The sequence below is a fragment of the Pleurodeles waltl genome, chromosome 1_1 (assembly GCF_031143425.1).
Source record: "Pleurodeles waltl isolate 20211129_DDA chromosome 1_1, aPleWal1.hap1.20221129, whole genome shotgun sequence".
Classification (NCBI taxonomy): domain Eukaryota; kingdom Metazoa; phylum Chordata; class Amphibia; order Caudata; family Salamandridae; genus Pleurodeles; species Pleurodeles waltl.
In genome coordinates, this window is record NC_090436.1 from 506971452 (window position 1) to 506997311 (window position 25860).

Genomic DNA, 25860 nt, shown 5'->3' on the forward strand with positions numbered 1-25860 from the left:
CAACTTAAAAACCACCTTTACCAATGATGTGTGTTTGAATTGTGAACACAGAGACACTAAACCCAATTTTCCAACTTTTCCCAATTTTATATTACACTTAAAAGATGTTTTAAGGCAATACTCATTCTAAGCTATGGGAGAGATAGTCCTTGCAATAGTTAAAAACGAATTTAAGAGTTTTTCACCACCTGGGCATCTTAAACTTAAAGTACGTGTCCATGTTTTTAAATACATTGCACCCTGATGTTGGGGCTAACCAGGGCCCCCTTAAGGGTGTCTTACATGTGACAAAAACAAAGGTTTGGGCCTGGCAAGTGGGTATACTTGCCAGGTTGAACTGGCAGTTTAAACTGAAAACACAGGGTCTCCAATGGCAGGCCTGAAACATGTTTGAACAGCTACCAAATTAGGTGGCACAACCAGTGCTGCAAGCCCACTAGTAGCATTTGATTTACAGGCCCTTGGCACACATAGTGCACTTTACTAGGGATTTACTAGTAAACCAAATATCTTGGCGAAGCCAATGTCACCATGTTTTAGACACAGAGAGCATGCACTTTAGCACTGGATGCCAGAGGTAATGTGCGCAAAGTCCTAAAGCCAGCAAAAAACGAAGTTCAGCACACAGTCAAAAACCATGCTAAAATATGCCAGGTCTAACATACCCCAGGGCTCACTACATGGTGTACCCATGATATTGATCCTGGAGACAGCACACCTGTGAAAAACAACATTTTACACGTCCAACAAAGTAAAGGCCAGTATTAAGGCTGAGGTCCAAGATGCTGGCTTTAGGGGTGATTGAGCGCTCTAACAGCCCTTGGTTGAGCTCAGTGGTGATGGCCCCCAAGGCCTCTTGTACAGATGTCACACCTGAACGTTGGTTCTGTGTGGAATACCGTGAGCTCAATGTGGTCACCAAGGCTGACACGTACCCCATCTCCCAAGCTGATGAGCTCATTCATTGGCTTGGAGCTGCCAAGTTCCTCAGCATGTTTGACTTAATGTGTGGGTACTGCCAGTTTGCCCTGACGTAGGGGGCCAAATTGACCCCAGAAAGGCACTTCAAGTTACGGGTCATGCCCTTTGGGCTAACGAGCACCCCTGCCTCCTTCTAGAGGCTGGTCAACCTGGTCCTGTTTGGGTTGGATAACTTCAGTGCCACCTACCTAGATGACATTGTGATCTTCAGTTCTACCTGGGAGGGCCTTCTGTGCCACATCATAGAAGTGCTTCAGACTGCAGAATGGAGACCTGACTATCGAGGCCAGTAAGTGCCAGATTGGGCAGGGTTCAGTGGTCGTCTTGGGTCGCCAAGTAGGCGGTGGCAAGCTGCAATCCCTCCAGGCCACGTTTGGGGCCTGTTACTGCAGAGGCTGTGAGTGCAGTTTTAAACTGCCACGTCGACCTGTCAAGTTAACCTTCTTGCTAGGCCCAAGGCTTCCTTTTTAATACATATAAGTCACCCCTAAGGTAGGTCCTTGACAGCCTCATGGCATGGTGTAATGTATTTAAAAAGTAGGGCATATACTGTTAGTAGTGAAAATCTCCTAAATGCATTTTTCACAACTTCAAGGCCTATATCTCTCAAAGGATAGTATTGGGATTACCTTATTACATTTTGTAAGTGGAATTTCCAATTGGGAAGAGATGGACTCCCAAGTTTGGTGTCTTTTGGATCACAGTTTAAAATCACAACTCATGGTGAAGTTCAAAAAGTTTACTTTTTCTTACTTTAACCATTTGGTGCTTTCTGCATGTCTCTGTATACAAGTCTGTGTTAGGTGACAGCTGGGATTGTGCATTCCTTCTAGACAGCCACACACAATGGGAGCTTAGGTGTGACTGATGGGCCATCCACAGGCTGATGGGCCAACCTGTTCACACACAAAGGGCTATATAACCCTCTGGAGTGAGCCAGTAACCAGAACAGAAAGGGCAGGGAGTCTGTGCACTTTGAAGGGATCTCTTAAACCTCTCCCCCACTCCAAAGGCACAACTGTGTATAAGTAATGGATCTCAGACTCCACCAATTCAGTACACTTCTGGACCTGTGGATACTCTGGCAGGAAGAATGACTTCTGTGCTGCTACAAGGATTGCCCCTCTGCTGGACTGCTGCTCCACAATGACCTGCTGACCTGCTGCTTGCTGCACTCTTGTTTGGGGAAGGAAAACTGGACCTGCAAACCTTCATCTTGAACCCAGGACCCCAGAGTGATTCCCAAGGCTAGTCTGGTGGCCTCCTGATCAGAGCCTCAGGGACATAAGAGACTCCCCACACCTCCTGGACCGGTCTTCAGTATGCTCCTGACCCCCAAGAGGGGCATCTCAGGTTCTGGGACCTTGGACGTATTTTTGGGCTTCCTGAAATCAAGCTTTTGGGCTTTTTGTGACCACGAAATGGCCCATTTGCTGCAGAACCATGCCGCTCACCCACAGAATCAGTGCGAGCCACAGCAAGTTTGTATTTTCGCACAGCAAGCATCGCTGTTCAGGACCGTGAGGCTCCAGCCTGCCCATCTGTGATGCACTTCTTGCTCCTGGCAGACTTCTTCCACTTTGAGCGGGACTCTTGGCCCAACTCTTGAGAAGGTAAAACTTCAGCGGGACTTATCTGGGACTGTATCCAACCCACGCTTCATCGCGGTCAGCCTGAACTTTTAGATTTAACCCAGTCTAGCGCGACCAGATATACCCAGTTGGCATTTTATGCTTTTAAGCGCTATATTGCATTTTAATATTTAAGAATTTATAACTTGAGTTCTACGTATTGGATTTCTGTTGTTTTGGTATTGTTTTGTTCATTAAATTAAGCTCTATGTTTCTAATCAGGTGCTGTAGTTTTTTGTGAGGTGTTTTCACTGTTTCACTGTTTGAAGTGTCGCACAAATACTTTACTTATTGTCTTTTAAGTGAAGCCTGCCTGCTGTGCCAAGGTGTCAGAGGGTGAGCGCAGGTTAATTTAGGGTGTGTATCTGACCAGAATTGTGGTTCTTTCTTGGATCTGGTGCATACCTCTGCCAACCAAAAACCTAATTTCTAACATTTATAATGATGTATTTGTGTTGAGCATAAGGACCAAGGCCTAGATGTATTAAACTTTAGCACAGGAACTAGAATTATACAATGGGGTGCTAAGGGATGCAAAACTGTGCAAATGATAACATCTAACAGTTTGCACTGTGATGCAACGTGGCGCAAATGATAACATCCAGCAGTTTATATGTGCAAAATGGCATTTGCTCTGAAAGTTGGTGTGAGCACAGTGCTGACACAGCATTGTGTTGCTTAGCATGGAACACCTTCAAACGTATTCCAGGTTGATGGGAAAAGCACACACCCATATTACATCAGGGAAAGCTAGATTCACTAAAATCATGCAAAGTAGCACAACCTGTCCTTGTGTGGAAAATTATTATCAAATGAAATGTGGCACAAGCAATGGGCAAAGGGTAAATGGCATATTTCCATGTGTAATAGATTTAATTTATGTGAAATTACACATATGACACAATCTACTCTTCTCTGGGCATCTGTGCATAGAGATGTGTTGTTCCTTAATTGCATAAAATGCTAGACACCTTCTTCTCATCTTTATCTATGGCATAAATAAATCTCAAGCAAAGCACTTTTATTGAATGCACGACCAGTGACATCATCCTTTTGTACATCTGGTAGTATGCAATATCATCTTTGGACCAAGGACACTAACAGTTATGCTCCAGCTTAAGTCCCATCCTTTTCACTTGTGCCAAATCTGCGTTGTACCATCATTTCATAAATTTTTCCCATAACGTTTGTTACAGGATGCAGCATGCTCTTTTCAGCTCAGCTGCATTTCCTTAGTTTCTAAAGGTGGACACTTGGGTCCTCTAACTGAGTTATTCTATTCTGAGAGGACCAAACCTATTTAGTATTGTGATTCTATTGCAGTGAGATAGATCATCTAGTTCTGAAATGTTCTCCTGGCCCAGTATAACCACATGAAATATGCTCCCGTGTATGTTTTGCCTTGCTGAACTGGGGTTTGCTTCTATGATGTGTGGTGTCAACACTACATCATATTGGCTTTGTAATCACCCCCCCTTGCCGTAAAATCAGTGTAGTCATCAACCATGGGACTCCAATACTGTAGCCGCCCCACTGCCCACGTGAAACTCCCTTCATGAGCCCTCTACAACTGGCACCCGACCAGATTGCTGCCTTTCTTGAAAAGGCTTGCAATCAAATACTTATAACAGGAACATCTCCCCAATCATGGGTGCAGACAATAGTTATTCGGCTCAAAAAGATAGCCTGCGGGGATCCTGAGGACTTGAAACATCTAAAATATTCTAAACGTATATCAGGAACTGGTTAAGTTCATGACCACCCAGGATTTTCTGGATCCTTCTCAGCATGTTTTTTGGAGTGGTCACAGCATTGCAAGGTGGATCAAGGAGGCTTTGCCATCTTGGTGTTGTTGAACCTTTCAGTTGCGGTTAATACAGTGTCTCCTTCCCGCTGGGTGCATAAATTACATCAGTTGCGATTGAGAGGGACTCCTCTTGCCCTGCTAGTGTCCTTTCTCACAATCTGGACCCACACCATGAGTTGTGGGAATTTCAGTGCAGAAGCATTCCAGCTTCCTTCAAGAGTTCTGCAGGGCTCCTCTCTTAGTCCTACCCTATTTAATCTATATATTGCTCACCTGTCCAAGCTTGTACAGTCTTTTGGTTTTTGGGTGCTGTCCTATGTGGACAACACCCAAATCATTATTTACACAGCAGATGACATATGGCTGATGGCAGAAAGATGTAAATGCTGTATGACTGAAATACACAGCTGGGTGAAAGAGAGCTGGCTGAAACTGAGTGCAGATAAAAAGGAAATTTTGATTATTGGAGAACGAACTTCAGTATGTTCAGAACTGTGGTGGCCAAAGATTTGCGGCCCCATACCTCTTCGGTAGCTTCAGCAAACAATCTAGGGCTGACTTTTGCCAATACCCTCTCTTTTGATATTCAGGATAAGAGGACCGAGAGTTCCTGCTTCTTTATCATTAAAACATTGAAAACGTGTTTTCCCTTTATACCAGCTGAACTGAGTGGCAGTGATCATTGAGCTTATCACATTGTGTGTTGACTATTACAATGCTCTGGATTTAAACAATAATAAATCCACTCAGAATATACTCCAGATCGTTCAGAACATGGCAGCTCGACTTAGAAGCCCTCTGTCTTATTCATGGAACTCTTCATCTCCAGGGGTCATTGCCCCTCAGAGCAGCCTTTCATTGGTTTATTCCTAATATACAGCTGAAGTTCTCTTGTCTTAGAAAGATGAAAATACCTAGATTTCAGAAAACTAGGTGGTGTGGTCGTTCTTTTTGGGTCGCTGCATGCATGTTGTGGAACTCACTGCACATGTGCATACCATTTTTCCTGTTGCAAACGGCCCAATTCGCAGAATGGGACTGTTTGCGACAGGAAAAAAACATTTTGGTATGTACAGAGCCCATTTTGCGATTCGGTAATCTATATACCAAATTGCAAAATAGGTTTGCGAGTCGCAATTAGGATGGGGCGTTCCCTTCCTAATTGGGAGTCGCAGCGCGATGTAGCATTGTTTTGTGACTGTGAATGGGGTCACAAAACAATCGCAGTTAGCACCAGTTTCAAACTGATGCTAACCTATTCGCAAACGGGAAGGGGTTCCCATGGGACCCCTTCCCCTTTGTGAATGGCTGCGAAAATATGACCACTGCCTGCTCTGAAAAATTGAAAAAAAAACCTTTTCATTTTTGTTTTTGAAATGCATCTCATTTTCCGTTAAGGAAAACGGGCTGCATTTTTAAAAAACTGCTTTATTTAAAGGCACTCACAGACATGGTGGTCTGCTGACCCTAAAAGGCCACCCTCCATGTGAGGGCGGCCATTCCCAATGGGGTCGCAAATTGCGACCTACCTCATGAATATTCATGAGGTAGGTCATTTGCGACCCCATTGGGAATCGCAAACAGTGTAAAGTACACTGTTGTACATCCGGTTTTGCGACTTGCAAATTGCAAGTTGCTAAGACTCGCAGTTTGCGAGTCGCAAAACCGGATCTTTGTACATGTGGCCCTTGAAAACTTAGCTCTTCTTCCTTCCTTGATGAATAGGTCTGGTCTTTTCTTTGATGTAGTTGCTCTTCTACTATGCTAGTGCTTTGACACCTATGGGTATAAAGCACTCTACAAATAGTAAATACAAATGAAGATTTTTTTAAGTCATGGCAACAACATCCTCAAGTTAAGTCTATTCAATGCACAATCTACTTATAAGTACTGTCTAAAAATACATTACGTACATAGTGGGAAATTTACCACGAGCTACGTTTATGAGAATTATGGTATATAATAAATCACCCACCATCTTCGATTTAGTGTGCCAGCAGTCCATGCTCTTGCTTCTTCTTAGTAGTAGTCTGTCAAAAAAGAAATGCTCTCTGATCATTCACTATATTTGCAAGGGACCAATATCACCAGAGCTTGCCACACAAAATACCCCTAAATAATGGACTCATCCCATCTAGGCAACCAAGTTAGATATACTCAAAAACTAAATATGCAATGGAGTCACAACCAGAGCAAATCTTTAATTCAAGTTATAAGATACCATGAAAGTGGCAACCCCACAGTGTAATATTTCCCAGCAGATTTAATTGTCCCCTTTATTCATTGATAATTTTTCACTGCTGTAGGTAACTACCAAGTATTACAATGGCATTGCTACCTCCATTTTCTATTACAGGTCTCTAGATCTTTTCTGGCTCTGACAATTTCTCTCAGTGAAGTAGTCTGAAATGGGGTGCTGGTCAAATTGTGGGTTATTTCAGGAATGGGTGCTGGTTACTTTTATTGAATAAGAGGAAAATGTGCTTTCTCTTTCTTACTCTGATCCTAAACCACAACTTTATTCTAATGAAGTGAAATAAATAATTTGTAATCCCACTGTAAATCGTACAGAGCTATTAAACTGAATTTAGAAATTATGTCTAGCTCCTTAACTCTACCAGACTCTGTGTCATTGCCCATAGGGTCTTACTCTTCTACAATATATTAGGAGTACCACTTACAGAGAAGTACAACTCATCCATCAGAGCTGAGGCAGCATCTCTGGCTTTTCAATTACTTGCTCTTATAAACATTGTTCAGCAGATATGTGTATGCCACTGTACATATAGGTTGTGTTCTCTGAATTCTGCTTTTAGTGCAAAGACTCAAACTGGTCAAAGCATTCATTACATCCTATTTGCAGGAAGCCAAATACTGTCTTGATGTAAATTTCAAGCGATCAGTTGTATTTTTTTTCTTGATCCAGTAGATGGGTTTGTGACATCTGGCAGCAATGGGAGGCAGTAGAAAGCCAGTAACTGCTCAAAGTTTATGTACGAATTGTTTACAGTAAGCCAGATAATGCTTACATTTCCATCATGTAGATATGTGTCTCCAGTTTCTTTCTGAATTACAGGAACGCTGGAACAATTCTGTGGTGATGAGAATGTTCACGATTCTGGGTACATAGAGGGAGGAGGCCTACTTTCTGGTCATTTCCTTCTTGCATTTCCTCTTTTTCAGTATGGTGATGTGCTGTCTCCTGATGTGTCAGTGCCCACCTACTCTTAATTTCTCAGTCATGCATGTATGGGTATAGTTTCTGAGGCCTGAAGATGATGCAGGCCTCAAGGAGGAGCCATTGTAGTTTCTTCAGTTTTGGGGTGATGTAGTCGAACTTTTTCAAACCCTTGATGAGGCATGTTGCACCACGTAGGATAACTTTCCCAGTTGCCAAGATTAAGTTAGGCATGCCCTTGAGCACAGCACTGCTTTGGTTCAAGTCGAAGGCAACCTAGATTTGCAGTGTTTTTCTGTGATCAATTTAGGTAGGAAGAATTTCACCTTTTCAGTGGGGAAAGATCATTCATCTCTCTTCCCTCCTCCCTCCCAAGTTCATGTCACATCTTTTCTTCAGTGTTCATCAGGCACTGAAACTAAATACCAAGACAGGCAGTATCAGGTCCTAACTCTGGGACCCAGTTTGCGCAGAACAAATAATTACTATTGGGGATTATTTCGCTTGATCTTTGTTGTAGGTGTGTTAGAGACTGTAGCAGCGAGATTAGAGTTCGTGCTGATTTCAACCTAAAGATCTAACGGGCCGAGTTTAGCCGGCAGTGGCATTTTTTCTATTAGGAGAAGTGGACGCACTTTGCGTACCTTGGTCTTCGGTTTGGGCTAATTTCAGCGCAGTTATTCTATCTAGATTGCCTCAGCATTACCCTATAACGCCTGAACGGCCGTGGTGTTGGCAATCTAGACACTTCTTGGAATGTGCTGGCTCTTTATGGCCCTGCGTTTGTGATCTGTTCCGGAATGTGCATGGTCTGTTTTCCCAGTTGCCTCCTCCCTGGCGCCATGATTAGTCCTGCATCATGTTGGCTTGAGTGCAACCTTCTCTTCCCTACTCGCAGCCTACTCCTGCGTCACACTTTGCATCATACTGCTGAAGAGACTCGGGCGCGGTTAAGAGAGAAAGGTGGGGAAAGAGAAGCAGCAGTGTGGGGGTGGGGGGGGCAATGACACAGATGAAATGTCCAAAATTGTGCACGAGCCGGGAGTAGTTTTAAACAGATGCGTGATGCTAATTCACCTGCTCCCAGCAAGACCCCGATTTTGCAAAGTGGTGTATCCATGACGTAAATGTGAAAATATATAATACATCTTGTCAAAGTAAGCTTTTCATCTCCACTCTAATGCGTTCACAAATAGCAAGAACAACTTTGCTAAAATTTGTCAAAAATATTTTGCCGGGATTTTCCCTGAGATGGATGCTTAAGGCAAGAGTTAAAGGCGGCTGCTGCAAACACGGAAGGAGACAGGACAGCGCCTTGCAAGAGATGATAAGGCAGGTTTGTTTGCATCACTTTAAAGCTTTTTTAAAGCCTGACGTCCATTAATATGTTCATTTATAATAAATCCTTGCAGTCACAGATCGCTTAATACTGCAGTTCTGATGTTTCTAGGCACAGCAAATAATAAATGTTGTCCCTTTTTAGGCTGTTAATTTCTGGTATGTCTTGGTGATGAACGACGAGCACACGGAACGACGACACTTACTCTTCTTCATACTTGGCTGGGGACTGCCAGCTCTTGTTGTCATTTTGCTCCTAGTCATCCTCCGAGGCGCCTATCATTGGAGTATGACACACATCTACGGCCTGATCCATGATGACATGTAAGTCTTTAAGAAAAATGTCAAAAACTCTTCATGCCAATAACTCTTAAAATATGTTTTTGACCAACATTATGGTTTCCTGTCTGATGTTTGGTTATGTTTTACGTGCCTGTGATAGACTGCATCATCACAAATGTATTTGTAAACTAAATTTATAATAATGTAACTTTATGTGAGAAAATGCAAAGCTTCCAAGTGTCCTAAAGGCCATGTCGCAATGCATCTTGTGGTTTTGCACACCAAACGGATGCACTTAATGCACCACTAATGACTTGCATCGCCAAATGTGAAAGTGCTGGTAGTAGCAAAACCTCCTACCCAGCACTTAATTTGAGCAGGTGCGACCCACCCCTCGTGGCACACACGTTTGGGGACCAACGCTTAATTTTCTTCAGTAGAACATGATGTGTTCAGGTATTTTTATGGCTGAAAAGCCCCCACCCACTCAGTAGTTGGCAAGCACCATTATTGGGCCCCTTCTGGCACCGGTCTTAATGATCTTGGTCAGTGCTGAAATAAGAAAAGCCTTACTCCAGAGGCCCATTAATTGGAGGTCAAGGTATGATAGTCAAGCAGTCTGACAATCAGTTTATATCTATTTTTTTAAACTCTGCCACAAAGAAGTTGGAAACAAGGAGAAACATGACATGAAATCTGTTCTTGCTTAATCGGTTGGAAAGTCTATTTTTAAAAATATTAATGGGGTTTCTTGTGCGTCCAGTAAATCTCAGGGAATAATAATAATGGTTAGATAACTCTGGTGGTTAATGCACTGGCTGGAGAAATCTATGTTTTTTCTAGTCACAGTTTGGACTCATATAGTAGCGTAGTGGCTTAATGTGCCTCCTGCAAAGCACACTTTGTACCATGCACATGACAGATTATTGTGTTAAGGGGTTACTGCTTTTGGGACAGATATATTTGTATAACTTTTATAACTTGCAGTTCATAAATTGTAATTCTTGTAATATATATCACATTAAGCTCTGACCCCCCCATCAAGGACCTGCATGCAAACTGTAAGGAATGGGTTTAGAACCCTACTGTTTTTTTTCTGTTATTATGGACTGCTAAAAGGGGCTTTTTTGGTAGTAATACATTCTTATTAATATGGACAACACCAAGCACTGTGTTACATTTTAAATCTTGACTTTGTTTCTCCCATCCATGCACTCTTAACATATAATCCATCTCAGTAAAGATGATGTGTGACTCCTGCACCTTGAAAATCTCAGTGTTTTATGTAACATCCTGTAGAGTCATTTATACAATTGTATGATTTATTTTCAATGTATAATATGTTTGTGTGTTGTAAGGAACTCTGACACCCTACATTGGGATGGGTAGTGCTACGAAAAAAATAAATAAAGAAGTGTTATCTAAATGATTATTCATGATAATACTCCTACAGACTAACATATATTAAATTCGTTCACTGTACACGTATCTCTGACATATAGGGGTTGACCAATGTCAAAAACCTGCCTCCAAATCAAAGTTTCTCTTAAATAGTTGTGAAGCGATCACAAGCTGTGTGCTTTTGTTTCCCCTCCATTGCATTGGCATTTAGGTGATAGGCTCCAGATAGTTCCCAGCTAGGATTATACTTGAACAAAAAGAGGGTTGATGATCCTTTAAATTTGTCCTTTGTTTTAGGCCCTGCTATAATAAGAAAGCCTCCTCACTGCCTTCACTTGGTGCTCTGAACAGAAAACAGACAACATGCGGATGCTACTGAATTGTGTGCCGGGGTTGACAAATTACACCATGATGAATTCAGTATACTTTCACTGGAGCTAAACAGAACCCTGAGCTGTCTCAATAATAGCTGGCAAATCTGGGATACTGCTGGATCCCCCCCTTTATTTAAGCACTGATCATGGTGCAAGCTTCTACCTGCATAAATGAGCTCTTAAAGGGTTCTTTTCAGAGATTGTCATGCTAGGATACAATCAGGCCTCACAAAGAACCATACATGCCATCAGTCCACTTTGAGACTCCTCTCAGCAAGCTAAATATATGTATATCGCCAGTATATATACTGTGAATATACTTGTGGGATTTTGGTCTAGAAAGTTGCCTGGGTAGCCAGTCACATTCAGATTAAATCTAAATGGGCTAAGTCAATGGGGGTGGCACTGAAGAATAAAGATTGTTCAAAAATGAATATCATCCCGTACTCGGCACTCCATGGCGCAAATTTTCATTGCAGGATGTTTCTTAACAGACGGATGCTTTATTGTACACCCAGCACTGTTCATAAATTTCCCTCCAGTATATCACCTAGATGTCCAAGATGTAGCTACTATGCAAATTGGGATTGGTGACATATGTTTTTCACATTTCCTCAGCTTGCGCAATTTTGAGCAGATATTTTTATTTTCTTAATCAAAAATTAAGGGTCGACTAAATGCCAGCTTCTTAAGCAATGTTGGTTAATGCCAAGACCTATCACTGTGTAACACCCATAATCAAGTCATGATTTTGTATTGCACTTTTAATTGCACGTTTGTAAATAACAACCAATTGGAAAGCTTGGTTACCACCAACATTTGAACAATGGGTTCACAAGCTACAGAAAGTTGGACACCAAGAACAACATTTATTTTCAACACCAGTTTAAAGAACAGATAGATACATTTCAAAATTTGAGAGGTTTGTTGGAACAAAATAATGAAGAACTATGGTGAAATTATTTTATTTAGGATGATATGGACTATGTCTGCTATTTGACTGAAGATGTATTTTTATTTCAGAACAACCTCATTAAAAAGAGTGGTAAAGTCATACTTCTGCAGGAAACCCCTATGGCCACAGAGTCCCTTAAATCTTGTGGCCCGAACTATATTTAAATTCACACGTAATGCTGCTATATGCAAAATACTTGGAAGGCTACATTTATCTAGCTTCAGATTGGAAAATAATGGTAGGTTTGAGGTAATTTATCAGGAATGGGTGCATTGTTTACCAGGGACAGCCCCTCCACAAGAGCGGAGGAGTGTCACCCCACAAAAAAATTCCCCCAGAACGGAAATATAAAATGGTAATAAACTTTCTTCATTGCCATTTTATTTTTCAGCACCCGACCCCGTCCTAAACTGAGTGTCAGGACTGGGCGGGGCAATTGCTGCCGAGTGGCAGCAGGGAGCTAAGCACTTGTTTAAAGTGTGCATGTCCCTTTGTCCGGCCGTCTTGCGATGGCCAGCCTGACATGGGCAATTTAAATGTCTCTAACCTAGCTGTCATAGGACAGCTAGGTTAGAGAAAGCACAGGCCAGAGCCTGCTCTCACCAATCCTGACGCTGTTTTCCTGCTGGTTACCAGCATGAAAGCAGCAGCAGGATTGGCTAGTGCAGTTTCCTGGGTCCCGTCGCGCATTGGAGCCAGGAGAGACGATGAAAGGAGAGAAGATCGACCTCAGGTAAGTGCGTTTTTAAATGTTATTATTATTGTACAACCCCCACCCTTACCCAACCCCCACACCCCCCTGGACCTCCATTGTAAATTCGAGCCAGGCTCCACTGTTGGTTACAATACTTTTGTGAAACCATCAACAAGATTTTTTCGAGACATTTTACTAGTTGTGTCGGGTAAAGAACGTTTGGGGCAATATAATTTAGATGTTTGCAAAGTCAGTATTAGGCTAACGTAGCCAGAGGCCTTGTCAAACAGTCCTTCAGAGCACTATAAGCAGCTATGACCTAAATTTTGCACCACAGTCCCATTCTAGTCTCTTTTTTGCCAAGGATGATTTTCATTCCCAGTTCAGCCATATGGAATGCTGTGAATCTAGGTTTTCCTTTGTGGCAACTGCAGGGTGCAAGTCATGTGGACAAACACACCTACAAACACCCATTTGAAAATACCAGACATACATGCACCCATGCCCCCACACCAACATGCATTCTTGCACACAGAACTACAGGAGTCCACTCTCCTAGCCCACCTGATTTACAATCCCTTAAATACACAGACCAATAATCCTCTTGTTATATTGGTTGATTGTGTAGTGCTTTAAGCTGCAGGGATCCTTTAAAAGGTTCAAGACAGAAATATAAAAATGAAAATGAGGTAATAAGAAAGGGGGAGTCAGATATGTGCCTAGTCAACGTGTCATAGAGGGAGCAGAAGAGGAAACTATGTTGTAGAAGGAAAGAGCAAGCAGGATACAGTAGATGGTTTACATCACATCAGAGGGAACCAAAGTATGAGGAACTAAGGCCCTAACAGATAGATGTTTGGCAATAATAGACTATTAGAGAGATGTGAAGGAGAGGAATATACTATGCCAAGTAACTAACACATGCAGGGTAACACACAAACAACAAACATACAAGCACACTTACATCCCCACACAACACAGATACCGTCAGACAGAAATTAAGTAGGTGCAGGGAAAGTAAATGCATGAACAGTAAACTAGGTGGAAAGACAGATGTATGCAAACATGTATTATATCTTTGGACTCCTTACTGCTGAATCCAAATTTGAAGTAGAAGATAGATGTGTCTCAATACCTGAAAGGAGTAAATTTCCCATCCCAATACAGGGTGAGAATGTTCCTGCCAGAGGTTTGTGCTAATAACATATTCTCAGTTTTGTACTCATTCATCTAGTTTTGCAGGTGTTCGCATCCTGGAATACACACAACCCGTCATTGTAAGCAGATTTACTCAAGCTGAGAGTTCTGCCAAATTGGCCGAAATTAAATCATGTGTAAAATAATCTATAAGTACAAACATTTTATGAATTACTGATGAAAATATCCACTTATAAATAATAAATCTGTTGCTAAGATGAGACAGCACAAATAACTTTGTGTATTGTCCCGTTCCTTAATGGAAGAGCATTACCAAATAGTTATAACAATCAGATCCATACAGTGGGCTTAAGAAAATCACTCATTCTGAAATTTGGAACCAAAGTAGACAAAACCTTTGGAGTACATGTCATTATGGGTTACAGTGGGCAGTCTTGTCAATTCAAAACAATTGCAAATTCTGTCACTGAATATTGTATTTTATGAGGTATTTTTATAGTGCTTCTTACCCCTATTTGGGGTGCTGAAGCACTTGTCCCTGTAGGTATGTGGTTGGAAGGCTGTTTGTTGGCTTTGGCCTAGGTGAGAAGTGTATCCATGTAATGCCTGATGACGTCCGAGTGGTGGCTATCGTGGTTCAGGTCGCAGTGTATAGCATGAGGAAGAGTGAGATAGAGACACCCATTTATAAAATAAGAGTTACACTGGCGGCTCTGCAGGTCCCTTGGTGTGTTGGTAATTTATCTTTTATGCTCTTCATACAATTTTGTATGCTGTTGTGGCAGAAGGACATCCACTCTGAGATCTTAGATCTTATGGATCCTCAAGAGGTAACATGCATCATAAAGAGTGAGGGGGATCAGAAATCCACTTGGATCAACTGACATACAGTCCTCTTTTATATAATGCCAGGTTACATGGTATGCTTGTCCAGTTGACAGTAAGGATTCAGTTAATAAACTGGTGTGTGATATGATATGATATGATATTGCCAATGTAAGGCTGGGATTATTGGAACTCAAATTATCGTTTAGCACTTTATTAGGAAACATGAAGTTCCTTGACCCCGCTGGGCCCAAGAGGTGGGACCTTTGAGCCAGCTAAAGAAAAATCAGGAATTGCAGATCAACAACAGATCAACAATTAAATACTTTGCATTTGAGTAGAAGTCAATAATGAGAGTTGGATTATATTTCGAAGTCTTTATTAAATCTTTCAGTAATTAAGTTCTTTGATTAATTCATCAATATTCAATACAAATACAGAACAATGTTTGAAAGTGCACTCCATACATCTAATCGCTATTCTAATCTACTTTCAGTAAAAGGAAACATTAACAGAACCCATAGAGTTCTGGCCTCTAGATATGAAAACATAAAAACTTAAATAGAACTTCCCACGTAGAGAGGTTCAAGATGCTTTTCAAAGTCTCAATAGCATAAAATCAGAGAATAATTTAGAGGTTCTCAGAGTGAATTTAAGGTGCATCTGCACAGAGGCAAGTCAAAATATTTAAATCAGAGTCCTCTCAAGGAGCAGTCTACGAAAAAAGGCTTGCTTCTCCCTTCCAGGTCTTTCTGCTCTGTCAGCTCAGCTCAGTTCAGTTCTCATCTAATCTCTAGTCTAGGAAGAGGCATTTATACATTTTTAATAAGTAAGAAATTGTGAATCTTGGGTAGATAACTTCTGGTTTCATCCAATGAAATGTTAATGTTTTCGTGCGAATAGAAGAGCTTCCGTCGACTTTGCAAGTTTTGACAAAGCACATCCTAAACACAGATACAATTTAATATTCCATGCATTATTTTTGATAACATATTTTTTTGCATCTGGTTCTCACTCTATAAGACAAAACAAGTCAAGGTAAGTATTACACATTCCAAATGTTGTCATTCCTGTTCCAATACATTTTCAATAACTCTGCATATTCATAAAGAAATAACTTTTAAGATTAATCTAACGTTACAGCTCTTTTTAAAATGGGTCAATTGGGTAAATAGCTAAGACCTAACATTCTCTCTATTTATTCTACTGTTGCAACAAGGCATTTGCGCATGAAAAAATATACACTTGTGACCATGACACAGGTCATAACTAACAAAGAGGAAAGAAAGGTGAAGAAAAAAATTAAGTTATGTGCTGCTTAGCGATTTTAAGTTAAATGCATGCCTCAGATGCAATGTCATGGTTATGTGCAGTAAGTGATTTAGGCCTACAGAATATTGTTAGGTTAATGATTATTATTTTCAACCAGTAAAAACGCTTCCACGACCACATGAAATGTGTCATGCCACAGTGATGTGGGAAGAACTGTCATAAAGTCTATATAATAGTTAGATTATTTTATGCAGGTTTCAGGTCTAAAGGTGGAGAGTGACAGCGGATACTCCAGATGTTGATTAGAGAGGTATAGTTATATTACATCCATATTTTGAGGTTTTTGTGAGGTTATGTTGGGTGGAGCTCCCTAGTTTGGAGTAAAGTATTGTGTTTGTCTTCTAACTATGGAATTCTGGTCCATACTGTTCCATAGCTTTCGACCTTGCTTGTATTGGTTGGAATATCATACTGAGTTCTATCCCAAGGTCAGCATTTGATGTAATTATCTTGGGAACAAACGTTTTCACCTTTCTTCTGAACTGTATGTGCTTCTGGGGGCTTGGAATCTTGGTGGATAATAAGTTCCAGAGGCTGACAGCTTGTACCGAGAAAGTGGAGACTCCTATGGATTGTTTTGAAGTTGGATGGAGATCTGTGGTTCTGCTTTGAAGCACAGTGTCCTGTTTTGTTTGTATTGTTTAAATTTAGTTTGTAGGTATAGTGTTAATTTTCCTTGGGAGGCTCTGAGTACAATGCAGAGTGCACTGAACATGGAATGACACAATTAAAGCACATTATACTGAATGAGAGCTTTGACCAGTGGAAGTGAATGTCAAACTGAAATACTAACAAGCCACATAGCAAGACAATTGCGAGCATGTGAGATTGCAAAATTGCAACATATTAGAGGTGTGGTTGTTGAAGCAACTAATGACTCACGTTGCAAAGCCACAATCCCATGTGACCAATTTTCCAATTGCTTGCGTGACTTACATTTTTGTCATTTAGAAATCCAAAACATTTGTTGCCTCACCTGTTTATGCTACAAATGCAAAGATGTTGACATACCAAACTGAAAACTGTAGTTAGACGAAATGCATATTTGACATGCATTGATTGTACTGCAAACACAAGAATACACTGTGGCCCTCATTCTGACCTCGGCGGTCTTTTCGCAAGACCGCCGAGTTACCGCCGCGGTGAAGACCGCCGACCGCGGCGGTATGCCGCTGTGCGCATTCCGACCGCTGGGAGCGTTCCGCCGGGAAACCGCCGGCAGCCAGACTGGCGGTCGGCGGGAAAGTGGAGACTGGTCAACCGCCATGCCAGCAGAACACCGCCCCCAGAATTACGACCCACATTTCTGTGTGGCGGTCTTCTGTTGGCGGTGTGCTGTCGGCGGTCACGTCCCTATGGCTCCCGTCGCCTCCCGGAGGACCAACGCACAAGGTAAGTTGATCGTCCGTGAGGGGAGGGGGTGGGGGGTGTTGTGTGATGTGTGCGTGCATGGGGGTGTGCAGATGTGCATGTTGGGGTGCGTGCATGTCGGGGTCCGTGTATGTGCATTTCGGGGTGGGGAGGGGGTTCGTACCACCTCTGGGGGGTGGCAGGGGGGTGGAGGGGGTGGGGGGAGGACTCGGGGGGGCAGTGGGGGGTGGGGGGGGACCCCTATCAGTGCCAGGGAAGGAATTCCCGGGCCCCGATAGTGCCTACCGCCATGGTTCGCATGGCGGTTCCCGACCGCCAGAAACCGCGGCCGTAAGCAGGGTCATGATATGGGTGGCGGTCTTGGGGCGACCGCCGGGCCGGAGTGCGCAAACTCCAGCCCGTCGGTCATGACCGCCGTGGCGGTCAGAGTGGGGAAGTGGCGGTCGATCGCGGCGGTGACCGCCGCGGTCAGAATGCCATTTTTTGGACCGCCGGTCTGTTCGCGGTCCGACCGCCGCCTCTCCGCCGACCGCCAAGGTCAGAATGAGGGCCTGTATTTTTTAATGGCAGATACGCTCGACCAGTGAGGAAGTTTGGGGTTAGACCTAAATGCATATCTGGGACTTTACCATGTTGTTCTATTTAATTGTTGGACAGACGTCTATACTGATGTGGGTAACCATTTTCTCTATCAAAAGTTTTGCATCATAGGACATTTTTAAATCATAGGAATTCCCAACGTTACCAGTATGAGAGCCATCATTGTGATTAGCAGGTGAATACTACTATGAAAAAAACATCAACAAATACAGTATGGGATTAATTTTGTGAACTTCATTATTTACTCAGTAGTGTTGTGTATGCTGCTTTGTAAGCTATATCATGATATCAGTAATACAGGTCCTCACCACAGTTTCACCTTCTTTATCATCACTTGATTGACTCCTTATCCTAATCTTCATCATCAAACTGCCCTTTTCGCTGCTAATAAACTAGGAGTGTAATCTGTAGAAAGTAAACCAGACTCATAGAGCCCTATTTATTTACTCTTCTTGCCACTGCTTGTATGACCCCTTAGATCACCTGTTGTAAGAGTAGTGACAGTTGTACCAAGGAACAAACCAGCGGTAGGAGCAGCTATCCCTATTTGAAGTCTGAAAGTGAAACCTTACTGACCTGATTTATAAAGCTCTTTTTAGCCTTAAAGATGTGTATTTGATAGAGATGGCAATGAGGATGGGGTCGATGCCACCCTGGGTCACGGGAGGCATTGGGAGGTTTGACATTGGAACTGACGTCTGGGAAAGTTGAGGTGGTACAACTGATGTCTGTTAGGATCCGGGAACAGATCCATGGGTGCACTCCCGGAGCCAAAGCCGTCAGTGTGGAATCCAAGGGGGCCCCTGCCAACTCTGGGGGGCCTGAGGGTACTAAAGTGGAGTCAGACTACCCAAATATGATGTGCATGGCCTTATAAAACTCTCAGAGTTGGGCAGGGGTCTCTCGGGCTCCTGGAAACTCGGGAAGGTACACAGCCGACCTAGAAGCAGGCTCAGAGGACAAAGGTCTGGAACAACAATGCTCATTTTCCCTTGTCCAGTAGATCGACAGACGGGGTGAAGTCGAAAAATGCTTGTTCTTCTTCAGATTCTTCTTGTGCCTCGACTTACCCGACTGTCCCGAGGACTTGGAGTGGGATGTTGATGAATGGGGGCTCTGCGACCATTCTCTGCACCTTCCTCTCAACCGAGATGGGAAGGGACGTGGAGTTGAGTGCCAGTCAGGATTGAGCTTTAGGGACCACTCCCTAAACGTTTTTAGATTAATGCACTGCATTTGGAGCACAACTTCAGGTCACGATCGCACTCCAGACACCACAATCACACAAGGTGAGGATCAATCATGGACATCGCCCAACAACATGATCCACAGGTCTTGAGCCCACTCTTATGTGACATCTTGATGCACCAGGAGTGCAGACACTCAAAAATCTTCAACATAAAGTAAAACAAGACCAGTCAAAAAGTGACTGAGGGGTAGTTCTTCTTCGGATCAGCACTGGTTGGCACGGAAAGAAAAGTACTGACCTCAGCGCGCCGGGGTGGCACCTATATAGGCCTGCGACATCAAATCTGGCACACACAATGCCGATGACCAATGCCACCTCATGGCATGCAGGGGTACCACTCAAGAAAAATCTCTGGATCCAGACTGATGCCTGGGAAAAGTCTAAGGTGAGGAATCTGCAACTAGAATATGTTTCTACCAGATAATGCATTACTGAAGGTAGGTAACTTGTTCATTAGTCTAAAAATTGCTGGATTTTTGTCTGCTAGGTATTCAGAAAAAGTTGTCTAGCAGGCATCAATGCTTTTAGGCTTATATAGGTACTCCATGACATGATGAGTGATGAGAAGTAGAAGGCTCAAGACATAGTTTGCTTAGTTAGTTTGTGATTGTTCACAAACTTTTGTGTTTTTGAGAATTCACAAACTAGTCTCCCACTCTTTCACACTTTGGTAATGGTTGGAGATTAGCTTCTGCAAAGGGCTGGAGTATGTCCCATGCATGGGTGAGAAACAGAATGGATTTCTCCCTAACATCATGGGGTGATGTGCAAATTGTTTTTCCATAGGAATAAATGTTTTTTCCTTATGAAAAAATGTGCAGTTGAATGTAGGAGCTGGCTTTCCCCAATGCAGGTTTGCAGTGTGCATTCAGTTCTGCGTTGTGGGAATACAAATGCCCAGAAACTTCCCATTTAGAAAGGTGTAACAAGTGCACCTTTATAGGTGAACAGTAGGGAATGTGTGTGAATTGCAAAAACGTAGTAAATTTGCACCCTTTAGTTGGACCGAGGATTTACTATTTTGTAAATGTGTCAGTGTTATTTTTTTTTTAGCATTTATTACATTAAGACTATTCCTAATTCAATTTTTGTTAAGGATTTTGCAGACATTTTTGAGAAAAGTTATTCGTGGTTCCCATTGTATTGTCCACATTTCCAAACGTGGAAGGTCTGAAATGTTTTGTTAGTTTACTCTGCTCCATGAGGTGGCTAGACCTCTGTGTGGGAAACAGAATCTGAAGGTCAATCATCTTTTAATTGGGAGATCTCTTTCACTTGGCATTTGAGTTTTAGCTTTAGTTCCTGATTTGTTGCTCTTTTTGACTGGTTGTCAATTGTGGTTGTAGCATTTTATTGGATAGGCTTCTACCACTGTGTAGGTGGAACAGCTTCAGCGTGCACCACAAGCTACGCTCTGTTTTCCAGCAGAGGCCGCTGCATAACTCAAGAGCAGTGAGAGGGAGGGAGATGAGGTGAAAATAATTTTAAAAAATGAGGCACTCTTACTTTGCCTCTGTCCCTGCCGCCTCACTTGTTGCTCCTCTTGTGGTGTCCCAACATTCACTGCTGGGACACAAGCACAGACTCCCCAGCAATCCTGGTGCTGCTTTCATGCTCAACTTAGCATGAAAGCAGCACCAGGATTGGTCTGAGCGGCTCGGACTGCCGCTCAGACACAGCCCTGTGGTCTGTGCAGTTTCTCCAGGGTGGGGAAACCTAAGAGCGCATGTGTGTTTGGCCAGCCTCAGACTGCCGGCCAAACACTGATGCGCACTTAGGTTCATTCTCTCCCCTCCCTATCCCCCATCCTGTGGCCAAGCTCTGCCACCTCCCTGCACTGCTGGCTGTGCCAGAAGCAGAAAAATAAAACTATCGCAAACTATCATTTTATTTTTCTGCTTCTGGCTCAGCCAGTGGGGTGGCGCTCTTTTGCCATAGCAAAGGAGCCGCCCCTGCTGTGTTCTAATTCAAGCTACTATTTTGTTTAGCAAGTGAAGTTGGAAATACATGCTTTAACCTTTGCATTCACTTGTGGAATGAAGGATAATAATGAGTATTATAGACTCACATTCTCTCGACTGGTTTACTGGTGTGTGGTGGGTTGTTCTTCTTTTAATTCATGAGAGAATGGAGGCCTGTAAAGGAGACCAGCAAAATGTTTCTTGAAAACCTAGAGGTGTGGGCCCAATGTAGTGTGGCCAGGGTGCAATAGGAGATGAATGCTGCCATTTAGCATCTTACCACTAAGGCGAGTGATAGGTGAAGCCTTGGTCGTGTTGTGGCAGGATATGAAGAAAAAAAAATTATGGAGCAGTCTGGCACATGGTGATAGAACATGAAGACAGGACTATTTTCCCCAAAGGATTATGGATATGAAAAAAATAATTTATGGAGCAATCTGGCACATGGTGATAGAACATGAAGACAGGACTGTTTTCCCCAAAGGATTACATGATCCCTGGAAGCATGCTTTCTGAAATCTGTATTACTGAGTATTTCACCACGGGGCTGGAACTAGTGGAGGCTAGTTTTGAAGGCCTGTGGCGGCCTCCGATAGCTTTGCTCTCCCTCAAGCTCCATGAGATGAATGCAATAGACATATTGAGGTTCATAAGCAGAGAGGAAATTGAAGAAGAGATACATGTGAAGGAAACATAGCAGGCTGAAAGAGAGACAAAGGATGAGGGAAATATCAGAAAGAGAGGGAGAATAGAGAAAGGAGGAGTGTAGGAATGGGCTGGTTGGAATGATGGATGGTTGAACAGATGGATGGATGGATGGATGGATGAAAGATGATGATGGAAAAAAGAGCATGAGACAGTGCTGGGAGAATGGAAGGAGAAGGAGTGAGAATGAAGATGCAGAGAAAGAGTTCAGTGCTAAATGAGGCATGATGACACGGCAGCCGCATCATTTTGTAGGCACACACATTTGTTCAACATGCATGTGCCTGCCTACAAAAGCACACTTTTTAAAAATTACAGATCTAAGAGGATGGGTAAATCAAAAAAGTAGGGCAAAAGTGCTGTAAGGAAGTCTATTGCAAAAGTGCAAAAAACAAATAAATAATGGATTAGCGAGTTGGAAGCAGGCGAGGGAGAAGCAACATACGGGCAGAGGGAGAAGCAGCATATCTGGGAGGGGAGAATCAACAAGAAGGAGAACATGAGTGAAAGAGAGTAACGTGATGTGTGAGGGACAGAAGCATATAGGCAAGAGAAAGCAACATGAAGGTGGGGTGACGGAGAGAAGTACTTTGGCAGACAGAGTGTGTGGGAAGATAGGGACACTAGGGAGCCAGGTAGAAAACACATGCACTCTCATGAAGCACTTAAGCATAAAGAAAAAAGTTGTACTCTAAAAGAAAGCAGAGGGTGCATAGAAGTCAGCCAGTCAAAGCAATAGGTGAAGGAGCAATGCCCTATGTGAGGAAGAAACAAATGATTCACAAAAAAATCAAATAGGAAGCAGCCAAATAAGAGTGACAAAAAAACAACCGTGGGTGGGCTCCAACCCCGGTATGTTTTTGGTAAGCCCACACCATGGCTTTCACAACCAGACAGCTTATACTGTCTGGTGAGCTCGACGTGAAAACCTCTTTTGGAATATTACTAATGAAGAAGAAACAAAAGGAGAACTTACAGTGAGTCAGGAGCATTAATAGTAAAACCTCCAATCTCCTTCAGCTGTCTACATAAGTGGCCTGGCAGTGAACACCAATTTTAATGCACTTCAGATTCAAGCTAGACAGGAAAGCCTTAACTAGATCCCGATTGCTGCCCACTCCGTACAAAGTTTCTCGTTTTTCTACGTTTATGTACATGCAGTCCTTAATCTGAGCCGATGGATTCTGGTGCAGGGCACTGGTATTTATTTTTGAGAGCCGACACTTATTTTTCTGCCTCAAGCATTTACTAGGAACAAAAGACATATAGGAAAGATGGAGGAAGAGAAAAACGAAAAAGAATCACAATGGGAGAAAGCAAAAATCTGCAAGATTGAGCTGAATAGGCAGGGAGTGGCTGTAAATGGATTAAAGAGGCCTGCGATGGATTCAGAATTACGTTGCCTCAGTATTCCACCCTCGCACATTTAATTGAAGCATTCACGTGTTTCCAAGGAGAGCTTTGGGCACAACACTTTTTTTTTTTTTTTACACAAATTAAGCACTGTGTACATGGGTAGTTTTCTCCTGCACACTGTCAACATTTCTGTGTGTGTTATTTGGCGGTGAAAATGGATGTGTCTTTTTTCCAGTTAACTTTAAACCGTTTTCTTTGGGACATTGAAATTGGCAAACTATTTTAGCAAAAACTTAAAAGGGGCATAAAACTAGATTTTCACATGCAAACCCACTTGCAGAGAAATTTACAAACAACTGGGAGTAAACTATATATATATATAATAATATAAACAACTCTAGTTAAAACTACATATCTAAAATACTACATTGACTTAAATAACCTTAGCACAGCATCTAAAATATTGCAATGCTTGGTGTGCATAATATCGTTAGGTAGCCTCAGCATGCTCTGTAGAGCAATTTATTTAAATGTTATAATTGTTTACATGAACATTAGCAATAGGAGATCCGAATGAACATTACGTTTGGTGCTAAATTGTTCTTCGAATATAAAATATAATGCACTGATAGGCATAAACTGTATTCTGTTTCAATTCATTTATATGATCCTAAGGCGTTTTTCATTTTTTGTTGCTACCGAAAATCATAACTTTAGTTTTCTCCTTTTTATTTTCAATGTCAAGAGGTCAATGAAAAGCTAGCAATTTTTCCAAGGAACCCTCTTTTTCATACAGTGTGATTAATCGTGAGATGAGTGTGAACCCCATCTTTAGTGGGGAAAAATATTTGCATCGCGGAGGTCAGTTCATCAGTATCCAGATTAAACAACAGAATGGGAGGACACAACCCTGCTTGCCATCCCGTTAAGTTATGTCCTTATCAAAGATCAGTCCATGAGTCCATAGCATTAGCCTCGCACCTCAAACTATGGTTAATGAACAACTCTATAATTTCAAGGAAGGTGAGTGCAACACACCCTGTCACGGTATGGCTTATTTGTCAAATAAAGTGACACAGCTAATCTCCAGATAACATCAATAGAAGGCAATGAACTAAAGTATAGCTCATTGTCTAATTAGAGAATCTATGGCAAAACTTTGCTTGATCGATGTCCTCTGTCAAAACGCGATAAGCCACAGAGTCCAGTTCCCATTTTCATACACCAACATAAGTGTAGATGCTCTTCAGGATTCCAGGACAAGACAAGGTCCGTGGATGTTTTAACAAGATAAAGGTACAGTGAGCTTGCTTTGCTCTTCAGTAATACCCACAGAGGATGAGACTTTACTTTTTACAACCTGTCTTGTTACCACTGATAGGGTTAGTTCGCTTTGTCTCAATGATCAACCAGTAGGACTGCCAATCTCGTGGGGTGAATGAAATTTCATCTTCTGTTAAAACATATCTTTGTCGGTATTATGTTTTCTTTCATTTATATTTTTACAGTTTTTTAGTTTTTGATTTTATATCCATTTTTCCAGTCTATTATATTTATTGGTATTAATAGAAAGAGTATATTCAGTTCTCTCCTTTTAATTTTCATTGGAATCCTCAGGCAGTACATTTCCTGGTAGATTGCTCAGCAGTGATTTTTCCCCAAATCAATGGTGTACCCTTTCTAGCCTCTTTTGATGTGTCTCGAAAAGTTTTAAATGTTTTGTTGGTCCAAGAGCGACAAGTTACTTACCTTCAGTAATGCCTTATCTGGGAAAGACAATATATAGTTGCAGATTTCTTATCTTAGAATTTCCCCAGGGTGTCTGTCTCGATCCAGGGATTTTTCTCTTGCAGTACCCCTGCATGCCATTAGGTGGCGTTGATCAGCTGTGTCCATTGTTGGCGTCGTGCAAGCCGGATATGACTTTGGAGATCCTATATTGGCACCACCCCGGCGCGCTGATGTTAGTTTCTTTTCACGCCTTTCCACACCAGAAGCACAGAGACATGAAAAACACTGACCACTGGTGTGTCAAAACCAGGGCCATGAAAGGGAAGACCCTGTCCCTAGAAATCAGTTTGCAGAGTGGGGAGGATGGGTGGGCCGGTTAGGAATCTGGAACTAGATATTGTCTCTACTAAATAAGGCATTCCTGAAGGTAAGTAACTTGTCCGTTTGATAGAGACATCTAGTTGAACATTTCTTACCTTAGAATAGATACCCAAGCAATACCATCCCCAGAGGAGGGTCTGAAAACTAAAATCACACCAGAAAGTCCTGTGGGACCGAACGGGCAAAGTGCCCATCCTTATGGACCTGACTGTCCCAGTAGTGTTTAGTAAACATGTGCAGGGATGCCCACGTTGCCGCCTTACAGATAGCCAGGACTGGAACTCTGCATGCTAACACAGTAGTTTCGGCTTTAGCTCTGGTAGAATAAGCACACAAGCCCTCAGGGGGTTGCTTGCACATTTTAATGCACACCACGACCTATCTGGAGATGGTCCACTTCTGCACTGCCCGATCTTTCTTTGCACCCACATAACCAACAAAGAGTTGACATCTACCCGGAACCCTTTGGTATGATCAAGGTGGAACGCTGACGCTTTTTTTGGGTCCAGGTGGTGGAGTCTCTCCTCTTCCTTAGAAGGATATGGGGGTG

General features: G+C 42.5%; 1 protein-coding gene across 1 annotated transcript in view; it reads left to right on the forward strand.

The window, feature by feature from the left end:
* Positions 1 to 25860, forward strand: part of ADGRV1 (adhesion G protein-coupled receptor V1) — a 2003619-nt gene that overhangs the window by 1661761 nt on the left and 315998 nt on the right. The window contains exon 85 of the mRNA XM_069225272.1: positions 9081 to 9259. Coding sequence (XP_069081373.1) covers positions 9081 to 9259 — 179 coding nt within the window. The remainder of the gene's footprint in view (positions 1 to 9080; positions 9260 to 25860) is intronic.